We start from the raw sequence: 16,252 nt of genomic DNA on the forward strand, positions 1-16,252 counted from the left end.
GATGGATGGATGGATGGATGGGTTAATGGATGGATGTGTGGGTGGGTGGATGGATGGGTGGGTGGATGGGTGGATGGATGAGTGGGTGGATGGATGAGTGGGTGGATGGATGGGTGTATGGATGGATGGATGAGGGATGGATGGATGGATGGATGAGGGATGGATGGATGGATGGATGGATGGATGGATGAGGGATGGATGGATGGATGGGTGGATGGATGGATGAGGGAGCGATGGATGGATGGATGGATGGATGGATGAGGGATGGATGGATGGATGGATGGATGAGGGATGGATGGATGGATGAGGGATGGATGGATGAGGGATGGATGGATGGATGGATGGATGGATGGATGGATGGCCATTTGAAATGCTTCTCTTTAGCTCTCCAGGTTGTGTTTATTCCAGGTTGTGTTTATTCCCGGTTGTGTTTATTCCAGGTTGTGTTTATTCCAGGTTGTGTTTATTCCAGGTTGTGTTTATTCCAGGTTGTGTTTATTCCCGGTTGTGTTTATTCCAGGTTGTGTTTATTCCAGGTTGTGTTTATTCCCGGTTGTGTTTATTCCCGGTTGTGTTTATTCCAGGTTGTGTTTATTCCAGGTTGTGTTTATTCCAGGTTGTGTTTATTCCAGGTTGTGTTTATTCCCGGTTGTGTTTATTCCAGGTTGTGTTTATTCCAGGTTGTGCTTCACGCTTCATGCTAACAACTGAAGCAGCAGCACAGTCGTGCAGCTCAGAAAGTCAGTGTTGGTTGGTTTGGTTAAGATGATTGATATCAAGATAATTACATGTTGCACTATGATCTTTGTGTAATTATATCGTTAAGCAGTTCATTTTATTGATTTTTTAAAAACATTTTGCCTGACAAATATCAGTAGTTTAGCTAACTTTACAGACTATAAATGACAGTTTATCGGTCCATAATTAAATGTGTCATCCCGGTGACACAGAGAAGACAAAATAGCTCTTTCGTTTTAGTGATGCAGTCGGAGGCAAATATGAATTAATTTATTAAAAGGCGTGTGAATGAAAGCCGAGGTTGAACACTAAGTGTAACTCTGTGGGAGCAGGTAAATGGATGAGCTCATCGTTCATCAGAATCAGCCATCCAATATTCTAATTCCTCCATTTATTGCTCCCACCTGTGTGGTGCAGGTACATGTGTTCCCCCCACCTCCCTGCCCTCATCCCTTCCCTACATCCCTCCGTCGCCGTGGTGAGAAGGGCAGTAATTACTCTGGTGTCAGCGTTGCTTGGTGTGACTCCTCCCCCGGCAAGGGGCGGCGGGCATCCATAACCCATCGTCCTGCCACGGGGTAAACGCCGGACCATCCATCACGCGCCCACTTGACAAATACCTTCCATAATAGAAGTTTATTTTTATGGGAGGCTGAATCAAGGACTTTCCCATGCATACAAAAACGTGTCAGAATTATTTATGGCCTGTGCTGAGATGCACAATATGTCATATCAAAGTCCCATCCCGCCTGCCGGCGCCGCCGCGAGCCGCCGGCGCTCGGCCTGTCGATATCTCTGCTTGCTATCAATAATGTGGAACACCGCCACGATAAGCCCGGGGATGAGGAGGTCATACTTGTCACACGGGCGCGCACACGTGAGCGCGGCCCCAAATGCAAATCGACGGAAAAGACGACATTTCGAAGGCGTGTGGAATTAATTCCGCGCGCTCTGGCACGTGAACACAACAGCTTCCTTCTTTTACCTTCGGCGGCTCCTCGGAGGATAAAACAATTACCTAAAAACAAAGCTGCGCTCGACCCGGCGCGGCGAGCTGGCCTGGGGAGCGCCGCGTGTCAATCACCATCAGCAGCGAGGTCAGATCAAAACAAAATGGTTCGGAGGCGTGTTTGTGCAAAGCGGAATAATCTCTGACGATATATACGAGGGGAAGGGGGGGGGGGGGGCAACTTAAAGGAAATCCCTACACTGCAACGAGGACGCGCGAGAGCTGTCAGTCAGCCTGAGTGGCACCCCCCCCAGAAAAACAGCAATAAATTGGGTTTCCTGATAAGACCTCGGTATCGCCAGCGCAACGTCTGACCAAAAAAGAGAGGGGGGGGGGGGACGAGCTGCTTTTCCGTAGGCCACTTGAGTTCTGTCAATCACCGTGACTGACAGGTCCACGTGCCGCCAGTGGAGAGAGCGACAGAGGGAGAAAATAGATTAATGTACGGAGGAAGTAGCAGTGGGAGAGGAATGAGAAGAAAGGGGGGGGGGGGCGGCATTAAGCCAGGCTGGGAGAAAATGAATAAATATGATAAATATGATAATTGAAATGATGAGATTTCCGTATTGGTATTGGATTCTGCAACGTGCCCAAAGGGATTAGTGCTTCATTCACTGTCACTTTCAGCCTTCGCTCTGCCGCACATACGGACGGACGCACGGAACGTGCACATGCTCCCGACACGGGACGAAGACAGGAAGGTGAGAGCAAAAGGTCGCAGGTGAGTCGGTCGCGAGCGTTTGAATAAAGCAGAAGGAGCCGTCCCCCCCCCCGACAGGAGGAATAAACACGGAAAAACTGCATCAGTAGCAGCGGGAGAACTTTGTCCTGTGAAGACACAAAGATGTATGGCCCAGGAGAGATAGTAGCAACAGTAAATGATTACCTTTTTACAAACTGGGCTGTTGTAAGAAAATGCGGAGGGGGGGGGATTATCAATTCAGCCGCCCAGTGAAGATAGCATTTTTGCAGCCGCGGCGAGGCTGATCCCTATCTGGAGAGGAGCCTGAATCTGTATTCCACTGTGGGTCCGAGAGAGAGAGACCTGTGTGTGTGTGTGTGTGTGTGTGTGTGTGCACGCGGTAGTGAGAGAAACATCTGTTAAGACCTCTTCTGCCTGCAGGCCCAGCTATGACAGAGCTGAGATCTATTTTCTTCCACCCGCAAACAGAAAGACACGCGTGCACGTGTGCGTGTGCAGGCATCGATACCTGTGAAGTTCTTTTATAGGTGCATACGCTCGTTCCGGGGGGGGGGGGGGGGGGGGGGCAGGAACTATACGATCGGAGATTAAGTTCGGCGGGTGTGTGTGTGTGTGTGTGTGTGTGCGCGGCAGGCTGAGATTGTTGCGTTAGAAGTCGGAGACGCTGACAGATGACATGTACACACACTCTCCTGAACAACACGCTTGTCTGATAGCAGTCAAACAAGAGCAGGAGACAGACAGCAGACAGGCTGGCGAACAGACAGAGAGACAGAGTGAGCCGCCGGCCCGGAGTCACAGCGCTCCCTCTCAGCACATGAGACGCACAGACACAAACACATGGCAGCAGAAGAAAGAGGAGCCGGGCAGGAAGACGCGCTGACAGATACAAAAGAAGGAGCAGCCTCGCCAATCCTGGGGTTTTCACTTAAAGAGAGGGCAGGAATGATGCGCGCTGCTTTTAAACTACCATTATTGATGTGTTCTGTGATCTATGACAGAACAAAAGCTTACTCTGAGGAATGCAAATCAGCTCTTTGGGTGATTAAAGTGAAATTATGGAATTTATTACGGATAATTGGGATTGTTTCCGGCTCTGAAATTCGCTGAAAAATGTGCAAACGGTTTCTTCTTTGTTGTTTATGCTCCTGGTTTCTTAATGTGGCATAAAAATCTGAGGAAAACATCAAAGCTTTTCAGTAAAAAGGGGACAACTTCAAAAATATCTATATCCAGGACAGCGAATGAGTGATTTGAATCCGACACACTGACATTACAGTGGAAAACTGGAATTCACACAATCCCAAAGTGGGCCCTTTGGCTCCTAAATTCTACGTGTCTGGCAGAGACTGGGGACAACAAAGTGGGTAAATTAACAAAATAAAACAGATCCTGCAGCTCCTCATGCAGTGGGAGCCCGTGGAGCTCAGCAGCTTCCCAAACGGTGTTCTGGAATTTTAAGGCGGCCTGTCCAGAGCCTCGTCTCATCAAAACCATACTGCAGAGCCCTGTTTCAGAAACACAAAAGTGCCCCCCCCCCATCCTCCTTTCACTCTGGCGTTTCCCCCCTGCAGGTGTCAGAAGAGATTTCATGGCCTGTGCGTACGTGCACGTTTGCCACGCCCCCTTTTGGAGCGCTAATTTACCGTTTTACGTTTAATCTCCTCGTGAGTGGCTTTGCTCACCCTTTAATTGGGCCGACACACACGCTAAACACACGCCTCCACCGCCACCGCCCTGTTTCTTACCCCATACTGACACACACCTCCTGTACATACATGCACACACACTCATACACACACACACACACACACACACACACACACACACACACTAAAGTAGGGCCTCTTCCCACTCTGGTTCCCTCAGCTGTAGCAGATAGGACAGAGGAAGGGGAGCGAGGAGGGAAAAAAGAGGAAGAAAGTGAAAGATTCTGTACATGCGGGGACAGAAGGAGGTGCAGGCGGTGAAGGCGTTCATCTTTGAACTACCCCCCCCCGTTTCAACTCTATTTGTCAAGTTAAAGCGGCGCTAAGCCTCATCACATTTTGGCAGCAATGAGACAGATGTTTGGGTTTTTCAATTTGAGAAATTTCCTCGGCCCTGAATTTCCTACCTAGATGTCGGAGATACGAGCGCTCCAGGAGGGAGGGAAATCCCCCTCCATCGTGAGGTAGATGGGATACTGATGAGATGCTTTTGGCGCGAAAAGGAACTCAATCAATCCCAAAATAAACTTCTGCAAACTGGAGTTGGAGTTTATTCTGCCTCTTTCTTAAATTTCTGTTTTTTCTTAAGGAAACGCAGATTTACCCAAACAAAACCGGCCAATGCAGGCTGAAATACAATAACAGCAGCGGTGATGGTGGCTTGTTATGTTGGCAATAAGAGGGCACTTAATTGGGGTCTGATAGTCTAATAGGCAGCCCCTCTGATTACCAACTCTGCACATTGGCTTAAATTAGCCCACTGATGAGCAGCCAGGGGATTCAATTATGCTTGGGGAGAAATAAGGGGCCCTAATAGGACACTGTATCAGGAAACATGGGACTGGGTTGGGCTTAAGCGCCGATAATTGGTTGTTTAGTTGGGAAAGTTGAGCCTGCTGGTAATTAGCAATGCGGAGACGTTGGTAGAGTCACAAATCAGACAACACGCAGACACTAGAAAGACAAAGGTGTCCTTGGAACCGGAACAGCAGCAAAGGTCAAGGCGCGATCTCAGAAGTGTGCTGCAGCCAATGAGGGCACAGAATGGGATGAAACACATTGGCCATGTCCACTCCGGATTCTTTTCAACTTTAAAATCTTCTTTCAACAGCACAGCCTGCAGGTTGATGCTGGAAATGTCCCCGCTGCAGGAAGACTCAACCAGAACTGAATAATGGATGAGTCTTTATGGGAGCCGGCGGCCTGTCTGGGCCCATATTCGCCGGCCCGTACAGGAAGGACGGGCCTGCCCGCGTGCATCCCCAGCATGCATCACTCACAGGGGGTGTCAACAGTGTGGGACCTCTGCGTGTCTGGGTAAACAGACTCGTTTCCTTCCTCTTTGCTGGGTTTTTGGGATGAAACCCACCTCTAGGTGGGAGAACGAAGGAAGAAGTGTGATGAACGCAGCCAGTTGGAGGAGCTTTCACGCTCGTCGGAGCAGGACATTATTCCGGAAACGGCTGCCTGCTCAGCTCCGACTGGCCCCGCGTTTGGTTTACATGCAACCAACAGTGTCTCGCTCACCGAAACCACTTAACCACCCACTCCCCCCCCCCATTTTCACGTCCCCAAGGACACGCTGGCATTGAACAGCTGCTTCTCAAATATGCGACTTTAACTAAAAAACTCACTGTATCCACATGGATAGAAAAAAGGAGGGAAGCGCTCAGTAACTACTAAAGACCCAGAGATGTGATCCCAACGTGAGCCGCTGTCCCGACAGGTCCTTCAGGAGGGAATTCGCCAATTAACACCCTGACGCCGGCCTGGGACAGTTTTCAAGTCCGTACATGCAGGGTTGCCAGTTATTTTGTCAGGTCTGGGAAGAAAAACAGACACGAAGAGGTCGGAACAACAACAACACGGGCGCCGAAAGCACGCCGTCCAACGCCAAAGCCTTAGTTTGAAAGCTGCACCTGACCAGGAGGAGTGGGTCAGCAGCAGGATGCTCACGGCAGCATCAGCACCATCAGAGCACGTTAATCACACTTCACATCGTACTGAACAGAACGGCTTTTTTTTCTTTTCATTAAGGCCCATCATGTAACGGCAACATACGGGAGGCGACACAGAGACGCGGGTTCATCAGCGGTGCTGACGACTTGATGTCCTATAGGTGTTTTTTCTCCTCAAAGAACTGTGGTGCTTTTGTTTTTTTTCTCACATATTTTCCCCACCAAGTGTCACATATAACACGTTGTTATTAGAAGCAGATGTTGATTTTATCACTGGTGTCTGTGGCTTCTTTCACAACGTCGACACAATGTCATGTGCGCTGGGATACCAGGACACATTTGCATGACATACACACCTGTCTCTCCCCCCCCCCCTTCATCAGAACACACCACTGTAATGCAACACGCGAGTGAAACTCGGGAGAGTAATGTTTCATTATGTGAAGAACAGAAGGTGAAAGCGGGAGGGAGGGGAGGCGCGGAGATGCATAACTTAAGTAAAAGCCATCCAAAGCCATATTTGTTTACAGATTTCTTTAATAAAGTAAGAAAAATGCAAACAAATGAATTTGCCCGTGGTTGTAAGTGTGTATTAAGATCATCACTTACAAGGCCACATCTCCTCCAGCCCTCTACGGCTGCCATCCATCATGCATTATTAAGGAAAATAGAATCTGCATTAAGCAGCAACAACGCCTCCAAGAAATTTATTTCTTTATTTTTAAAGCTTTTTAGGCACTAAACAGCACATCCAAGTACTCTGGCCCAGTTAGCTAATTACAAAGCATTTGATCCCTTCGCCCCAAGGATGTGCAATTATGACCTCGCCTGAAAATTAAGGAAATATTTCACAATTAAGTATAGTGGGGTGAAGATGCTGAGACAAAGCGGATGGCGACATCACCTCATCTGCATGTGTGTGCATGTGTGTGTGTGTGTGTGTGTGCGCTGTGTTCTCCTCACCTCCTAAGCACTTTCCGGCTCACTCTTTGTTAGGGAAACAGCAAAGACAGAGAATGATTAGGCGATTATCCCGGGCCTCTCCCGTCACGGAGCATTTCTAACATTTTAACTGCAAAAAAAGTTGTAGTTGCGGGATAATTTAGCAAAGTTGCTCAGCTCCCCGGTACCTGTGGCTCCACCTCTGCAGCACTGCTATCTACACCTAGATCGCAGAAGGCGCCGCCGCCTCTTTCTGACATATCTCGCTGCAGATCGCATGAGGAAGACAATTGCCATTATCGTTTTATTAAAATGTGTCCTATCAGCAATATTTTCCCCTCAGCCTTCCTCCACTTCTGCCTCCAACTCTAATCATCATTCTCCTCCATTACTCGCCGGGTCTAATTCCCTCTCTTTCTTCGTTTGCAAAGGACCTCTGCTTTCATCCTTGAGAAGGGCTTTAATTCCAAGCGCGACGCTGAATAAAGAAGGGAGGATGGGGGGGAGCGAGCAGGGGGAGCAGGAGCGTGATACGGAGAGCTGCGGCGGAGACGTTCGGGTGTCAATCAATCGCGGCGCAAGCAGCTGCAAAGGGGCCGTGACTGGGGTGCGTTTGATCTGTGTCTTTCAAAGGGGGAACTGCGGGAAGGCCCATCACGGATGATTTTGCTCTCGCTGCTGGCCCCGGTGCCACTCTGACAGAGAGCAATCACAAGCAGGTTAATTCAACATCTACCTTCCTAATCTTTTTTCCCCCTGTCTCTCCTTTTGGTCTCGTTCTGTCTACTTAGATGAAACACTGCTCTTTCCACCGCCGCCCCCAACCTCTCCTCTTTCTCTTTTGAAAGAAAGAGAGATCACAAGTGTACTTTCAATGCCTTCTCCAAACCACCGATAATTTGATTGCTTCCGTCTTAATTACGTCAAAAGGCCGGCAGACTTTTCTGGGTTCCCGCTGTTGCATGTTTATATAATCTAACCGCAAAGTAGAACTATGAGAGCGGATGCAGTGCACAGAAAATCTACTTTATGTTCACAACACACCTTAAAAACAGACTTTTAAAAAAAATAATCAGGCCTGACAGAGGAGGACTTGTGACCGATTCACACAATCGAGGCTGCACACACTAAACACAGACTCACACACACACACACACACACACACAATCACACACGTCTTTCTCTACTTAGTTTAACTTGTGTTTTCAGTCTCAACACATTACTGGAAATAAAGCAAGAAAATGAATCCGTAACGCTGTTATTTGCCAAAGGTCAGCCGGTGCATGAGGACAAAAACAGGTGAGGAAAATCAAGAGGTGAAAGGGCAAGAAGAAGCAAAAGTGCCTGCACTGGCTTAAGGTGAGAGGCTCCAGGGAGGAGAGGCCTGGAAGGGTGGATACAGAGGTCAGAGATTGGTCCTTGGATATGAAACATAAGAATTAACTCAATAATAAATCTGTTTGGGAAATACACTTCTTGGAGTCAGCACAAAGATACTTTCAATAGGAAATAAAGCACTGAGCCACCAGAACATTGCGCAGTAATGTCCCTGCTGCTATTTTCCACGTGAAGCCTTTCCGTACAACTCTGCTGCTTTTATTTAAGGTCAAAGGCATAACAGGATAAAGGCTATCTTCTCTGCTCCTCTGAAGGACGAGCACTCCGCCGATTGGATTTGGTGGCCTTGAAGGACAAAGGAAGAACACCGCGATACAAAGGAACCAATAGAGGAGGGACAAGATTTCATCTGTCTCTGTGGCCTGAGTGATTGGCGGGGATGGATGGACCAACAATCTGAGCTCTGCCTCTTTGTGGCTGGCTGCCCCCCATCAGTGCTGAATAGCAGGTCTCGGTCCAGGGACAAAAACGACATATCTAAAGCAGTAACGGAGCGTCATTTGGACCAAACTACACAAAAGAGCAGAGGAATAGAGGGAATGTGATCCTCGCAACTATCACCAAAGTGCCCTCAGGCAAAGCAGTTGGGAGGGTTTTCTATAGTGCCTCCGTGAGGCAGAAAAGAATTTTAAAATAACGTTAAAACCAAAACAGAAAAAAGGTAGTGACGGTGTCCTAGAAACATAATCAGGAGTGTTTTGCTAGCCTGTTAGTGAACAAACCCACAGAGGTGCTGGTGTTGAGTTCAGGCTCTTCACTCAAAGGAAAAGACCTTCATTGATAACTCTGAAGTGGGATCTTGGGAGTCGTGCTGTCATTTAGCTATATTCATGCTAATAGAACATTTGATTTAAGTACATTTTCATTCATTTCTGTCCCTGCCAAGGTTAAAATGACAAGTCTGGAGTTGTGTTAAGGCCACAGGGCTCTACTCAGACACAGAAGATAAAATATTCTCTTTACATCACCACACTCTTGACAAAGTTCATGAGTGGCGCCGGTGTGACTTGAAGACACGTTTTACCTGCGTGGAGGTAGGCCAGATCTGGATTCTCAATATCCGCGTGGTTTTCCTTCAGGTGGTTGCGGAACTCCATGGGAGAGTTAGTGCCAAAGGTGCATTTCGGACAGTTGTACATCTTCACACCCTCGTGTTTGCCTGTGTGGAGGATGTGCTTCCGGATGTTCTCAGCACAGTTTGATCTGTGACAAAAGCAAAGAAAGTGGCGTGAAGATCTTATTGCAATGACTAGCAATGCACTCGTGCACGCACACACACACACACACACACACACACACACACACACACACAGGGCTCTCTGGAGCTCAGGGAGCAGCCATGTTTGGACAGAGTTGGAAAATGTTTGTTCCATAAATACGCCTCTGCGAAACAGGCCAAGACCCACCAAGCGGCTAAAGGCCGCTTTTACCAAAACAACAAATATTTACACACTCCACATTTTTGATAGTCTGTCATGCTCACACGCATAATTAGATATTTTTCTTCCCATGGTTGGGCTTGTGGTGTAATGTTTCTGGAAGTAGGAGCATGATGCTCAATGTAAAACATCTGAGATAAGTCTGAGGACATCTGTTATGAATTATGCATCTGCTGCAGCCGTATGAAAGGTCCACGTCCTGTGTGTGTGTGTGTGTGCGTGTGTGTGTGTGTGTTTGTGTGCGAGTGGGTGCGATTGGTCAGATAGGGCAGTCCAGAGATGGAGTTACTCTGGGTGTAGCATGTAATGATGTCACACACCGGACTGATTAATGATGTTGCCCGACCTGCTTCCAGGCTCTATCTGTACCTGCCTGCAGACACACAAACATGCACACGCGGTACGTATGCACAGTAGCCATAACAGCTGGAAAAGCAACTATTTTTAAATCTCTGCTGTGATTGTCGGGGTGCGAATATACAGACACATCAGCAAACACCTCTGTGTTACGGCTGGAGCATAAACAGAATGCAGCACGGAGGGAAATGGGCAGTGCAGAACCCAGTTTCAAACACACACATTAACACACCATCATGTGTTGATGGATGGGGCACTCATGCTCAGTTTGGACCTGACATTCTCGGACAGTATAATACGCAATTACTCTCCCTTATCACCTTGGCCAGGACAATAAAGCCTCACGGTACCATAGCTCACACCAGCCAAGGAGAGAATTTGTTTTCACTTTTGCAGGGACACCTCTCTCCATCATGGGGCCACAGTCCGGCTCCACTGGGCTCCTATAAAAAAGGATCTGGCACTCTCTGGGTTGTATTTATTCTGTATGACTACAGGAGTAGGAGAACGATGAGGGCTCCTCCCCAAAACAGACAAAATGCTGTTTTGTGCAAAGCAGATTAATCTGAAAAAGTAGACGGCAACAAACATATATACAGCCGAGCAGGGAAATCTGACCTCTGCTCCGAACCCCCTGAGGAGCAGCGCGGCAGCTGGGGGCCGCAGTTAGGGGCGCTGCTGGGAAATCAACCTGGAAGAAGGAGAAAAGTCCAGACCGAAAAGGCACCGAGCTCAGAATCCACAACCTCACCGCTAATTACGAACAAACGAGCTGCCGCGGCTTTCTGTCACCAGACCCGCAGGTTTACAGTCTTGCAGGTGTTATCTGTTCTGTGCCTTCTAAATTAGGCAGATTTCTTCTTCACCGCATGTGGATATGTACACAACCCCGAATATTTACACGTTCTAAAAATTATCAATCATTTATCTTGCTAATTGGCCCACGTGGTTGTGATTTCTTTATCAGCCATCACTGGCAAAAATATAACAGGTTCACGGAGCACATCTGTTGACTGTTCATCTGTAGAATGGGAAAAAAAAGGGAGACTTTTAATTGTCACATGCAAACGAATCAAGCTAAATCGGGCCACTAAAAGATGCAGAATGCTAAAAGTGAACTGATTTCTTATTCGAAAGTCGCGGCATAAATAGATAAAATTTGAAGCGGAGCTAAAAGGCTGTAAAGAGAGCGCGGGTGGATTCCTAGGGGGCCCGTGCTATCTTTCAGATATGGTAATGCCGTAATTGTCATATTAAAACAACACAACGTGCGTTTAGGAGTCAGCAGGTGTCACAGTTAGTGAAAGCCCACACCAGCCCTCCTACTATACACTGTATTAATTAGTCCGACAATGTTTCAACTTCCTCCCCCAACCGTGCACTCACCACGGGAATCAGCCGCGCTAATGCTCAGCGGATGCCTCACCCCTTCACTCCCTCGTGCTCCCTCTCTCTCCCCTTCATTTTAGCCATTTCCATATTCCTCCTTCCAAACAAGTGTATGGTAATGGGAGAGGTGTAATTGAGAGGTGCTTCATTAGAGGAGATTTAAATGTGTTCCTTTGTGTGCGTTGAGAGTTGGGAGGGTGGCCGCCATTCGGGGCTGATTCCGTCGAGGAGACCCGGTTAGCATCATTAAATGGCCACCTCACCCACTCGTCTCCGGCTTCACTTTTCAAGACGGTGAACTTTGGCGACACCGAGGGCGAGCGTGCTGTCGTCAAAGCCTGTGCCGCCTCACACCCAAACAGGTAGGCAGAAACTTGAATATCGGAGCGTTCCATAAACAACAACAGCCTCGGAGAAGAGCTAATATGAGCCGAGTTAAAGGCTGTGTATCAATTAGCTCTTATAGAATGGCTTCTTGACTTTAATGAGGGAAGAAAATGCACCTCATTGTGAACAAATTATTCCTTAAACACTAAAGTTTCCCATGAATAGCTGGAGAATAGTGAAATAGACATCATTAACTGACAACCCTGGATTCCCAGAGCAATATTATATTATAATATTTAACTCCGTCTATAATTATCCCCTCTCTATTATCCATCTCTGTCTGAATTGGAGATGAGTGGCATTTGATAGATCATTCCCTCCCTGCTCATTTACATACATGCATTTAAGAAGCTGCCTTGATGGTGATCTCATTGTGCAAAGAGAAGCGTAGATGCCATCTATAACATTTAATAAGCCTGGTTTAGCCGGTAAATCACCAGCCAGTAAACCAGATATAAACATGTTCCATGAGCAACAGCTGCCAATCACCTCACACCTAAATATATCTTTACAACTACGTTATATGTACTTAATGAGACCGTCTTATGGATCAAATGCGCTAAATCATCTGGCAGCCTTTTATCATCGGGGGTTTAAATATGAATCCAGGGCGTAAAAGCCGGCCGGCGGCGAGGCCCCTCGTGAAGTCCTGCTATTTAAATCCTTGTCTTCAGATTATTGAGCCAGGGTGGCATTTCCCCAACCTCCCTTCTCCTCCTTCATCTTGCCCGTCCCCTTTGCCTGCCCCCTGGTCCTGTTGGGATCTCTGGGGTGACCGAAATGTTAATTGGACTTCTAATTTGCTGTTTCATTAGCTACTATCTGTAAAGATCAGTGAGAACCAGCACTGGAACAATGGGAGCAGGAGCGTTTGGCTCATTTGGAGCAGAGTATCACTCTGATAGCAACTCCAACCATTGTGGGAGTTTGTGTAATTATCCAATTTTGGAATATTCAATGACCCAGCAACATTTTAGAGGGATTTAGAGACCTGCGAGCTCCAGCAGACCTGCTCCTGACATACATGTGGGAATGTTCCACCAGTACTTCTGAAGTCGCCTCAAAGTACTTTTATTGTGAGAAACTGAAATTGGGAGCTTCACCTCTTTTCCTTTGAGGTTTCGCTCTGTTGAGGGTCATTTTAGGCCCCTGCTGGTAAAAACCCAACAATTCCTGGCTGCACGATGAAGGAACGTTGGGAAACTGAGCATTTAAAAGCAAATTAAAAGCTCCAGCTTGAGCAACGTTCTACTGTGAGAGTAAAAGTTCATTAACTTTTGCTTTTGTTTAGCCTTTATGCACTTTTTTAGCAATAACATAAAGCAAAAATACTGCGTAATGGAGAATATTTTGCAGAACAAGACAAAACGTAAATTACGTGGAAATGCTCCCACGGCCCTTTTCTTTTTCCATCTGTGTAGAACCACAGCCAATAATCACTGCAGATAAGAGATATTTCATGAAAACTGCACGCAACGTTCAATAATCCTTTAATATCTACTAAATAACAGCTTGACTACAGATTTTCACGCTTTGTAAGTGTAACTGCCTACAAAAGAGCTGAAACGTGTGGAGCAGAGCAGGTGTAACAAGCTGCCAAAATGACTTTGTCACAGAGGGGAAAAAACAAATGAAGAGTACGTCTGAAATCAATGATGGGTTCGAGACCATTCTCTTTCACACCCTTCTGCCGCCACCTGATGAGGAGGCAGAGGACGGGCGAGAGAGAAAGATGGAGAGAGAGAGAGAGAGAAAGAGAGAGGGGGCGGGAGGGTGGGGAGAGCTGTGCAGTGCCAGGCAGGCAAAACTTTTTCAATTTCACTGACAATTTCCTGTGTAATTACTGATGTGGTATGATGGTGTTTTAATGACAGGGACCTGCCAGTGACAGTGACATTGAGTGTGTGTGTGTGTGTGTGTGTGTGTGTGTGTGTGTGTGTGTGTGGTGAGATATCTAGCCAGGCCTGTTGATGAAGGCAGAGTGATGAGATGGAGCCATGCTGTGGAGATTAGACTCGACTGCCCTCCATCTCTCCCACCCACACACAAGCACTCCATGCATCCAAGCATTAACGCCACCCCCCCCCCCTCCATACCACCCAACACAGGCCACCTGCTATCTCACAATCAAGCAGTTATACCCCCCCCCCCCCCACCACCAGCCATCGACTCTCTGATAATCAGCGCCACCACGGCGGCACCAGATGGGCGGGCCGTTACCTGTAGTCGCACCAGGGGCAGCGGTAAGGTTTCTCCCCGGTGTGGACGCGCTTGTGCCGGGACAGGTGGGACTGCGTGGTGGAGGCGAAGTTGCAGAACTTACACTTGAACGGTCGCTCACCTGTGTGAGAGAGAAAGAATTTATTCATCTCCAAAGATAAAACACATGCTCCCAATCACGTATTACACTTTGTTTACATACAGATTGGACATCCCATGTTGAACAATTGGAGCATTTTACTCTGAATAAACAGGAAACCGGACTCCAAGTTGAAATACTTTAATTCCTGCACGCTGTGTTCCGTACGCGTTTTTTCCCTCATATAAATACGGTGTCATGCTCCATTTTTAAACTCGTACTCATATCGTGTCACATCAACACAGATGGGAAAGGCGGGAAATGCAAGGTTTTCAGGGAAAAAATGGCAAAAAAGAACCCAGAAGAGCAAATAAAATGTATAATGAAAAGGCTGGATGAATATTTATAACAGGATACTTGATCCTTGGTCGCCTGCCAGGCAACAGTTAAGAACAGAATTGTCTCAGCGCCGCGATTTCAGGGAGGAAAAAAGGACGGAAAGAAGGAAAAAAATACTTGTTATTGACAGCCTATCTGAAAAAAAAATGCAATTTCCCTAAGTGACAGAATGACATGGTGAAATGATAACCGAAATTAAAAATCTCAGATTCAGTCGGGCATAATGGTACACATGCCTATCACCGACAGCAGCATGTCACACTGGGGTGTGTGTGTGTGTGTGTGTGTGTGTGTGTGAAAGAGAGAGAGAGGGATCAGTTGTTAAAACTACCAAGAACAAGAAGAAAAGAGTGGCTGCACCATGCGACCGTGTGCCAATCACTGTCAGCCTGTGTGTGTGTGTGTGTGTGTGTGTGTGTGACTGGTTTACATCAGGGACTGCATCTCACCTGTGTGTTGCCGTCTGTGCTTGGTGAGGGCATGTCTGGTTCCTCCTGCAAATCCACACATGTCACACAGGTAAGACTTTTCACCTGGAAAACAGAGAGAAAACAGAATGAGAGCAAAGAAAAAAAGAACTAGTGAGGGGGAGAAAAGGAACCTATAGCATTTATATGGATTCAAAGAACTGGGGAGGGGGAAATGCTGCACTGGGATGGATGGGAAAAGGCAGAACACCGAGAAAAGGCGACGACGGAGCGAGCAGATGAGCGGCGGGTCTAGTTGGCTAACAGATGAGGCGAGCAGAAGTCACAGATCACTAGCGTACATCCATCAGTGCTCTCGCAGCTAACTAATTCCTCCAATCAGATGGATCCGTGTAAATATGTCAAATGGGGGACGGGAAATTGTCAGTGTGGTTTATTGACTGTGATAAAATCTGAAAAGCACCGCTGAACATAATTACATACTTGTCAGAGCCATAAAAATTAGCTTTATTATCAATGGGATGGTTTTGTACAACTTCATTTGGGGGCAATGCCTTCCAGATGGGGAACATGGAGAGCTTTTTTTTAACACTCCTCCTCCTCCTCCTCTCTGCATCTGGCTCTGTCATTAACAGCATGATGGTCTCTCTCTCTTTTTCACTCTGTCTCTCTGCCACTTGCACGCAACCACACACGCACACACACGCGCGCGTGCATCAATGTCTGCGATAAGGCTCGCTTGGGGAGACGCACACACGGGCGCACACAGACGCAAGACGGACGCAGATGTGCCCGCAAATGAGCAAACGAGCGTGTACGGATGCAGGCAGCCGCCACACAACGCTGGCAGCGGACGCTCGCGCGCGTTTGCGGCATCTAAATGCTGATGCTGGACTCCCGCCACACACTGACAACACACATTTGGCCGATCCCTCCCAGCTGGGACGCGGCGGCGCTCTTCTCCCGCACGGAGAGACAAAGCTGCCCGGAGTTTCTTCTGTTCCACCCGTTCAGAGCCACTCGAGTGTGAGAAGAGTTTTAATGCAGTGCCACTTAGAGAGGAGAGGAACGGCCTTCACGCACGGGTCAGCGTTCAG

At 47.7% G+C, this 16,252-nt stretch overlaps 1 protein-coding gene across 1 annotated transcript in view; it reads right to left on the minus strand.

The window, feature by feature from the left end:
• znf407 (zinc finger protein 407) overlaps window positions 1-16,252 on the minus strand; it is a 105,116-nt gene that overhangs the window by 18,416 nt on the left and 70,448 nt on the right. The window contains exons 7-9 of the mRNA XM_011605376.2: window positions 15,177-15,260; window positions 14,250-14,370; window positions 9,482-9,660 (exon numbers count right to left, since the gene is read on the minus strand). Coding sequence (XP_011603678.2) covers window positions 9,482-9,660; window positions 14,250-14,370; window positions 15,177-15,260 — 384 coding nt within the window. The remainder of the gene's footprint in view (window positions 1-9,481; window positions 9,661-14,249; window positions 14,371-15,176; window positions 15,261-16,252) is intronic.

This window comes from Takifugu rubripes, chromosome 7 (assembly GCF_901000725.2).
Source record: "Takifugu rubripes chromosome 7, fTakRub1.2, whole genome shotgun sequence".
Lineage (NCBI taxonomy): Eukaryota > Metazoa > Chordata > Actinopteri > Tetraodontiformes > Tetraodontidae > Takifugu > Takifugu rubripes.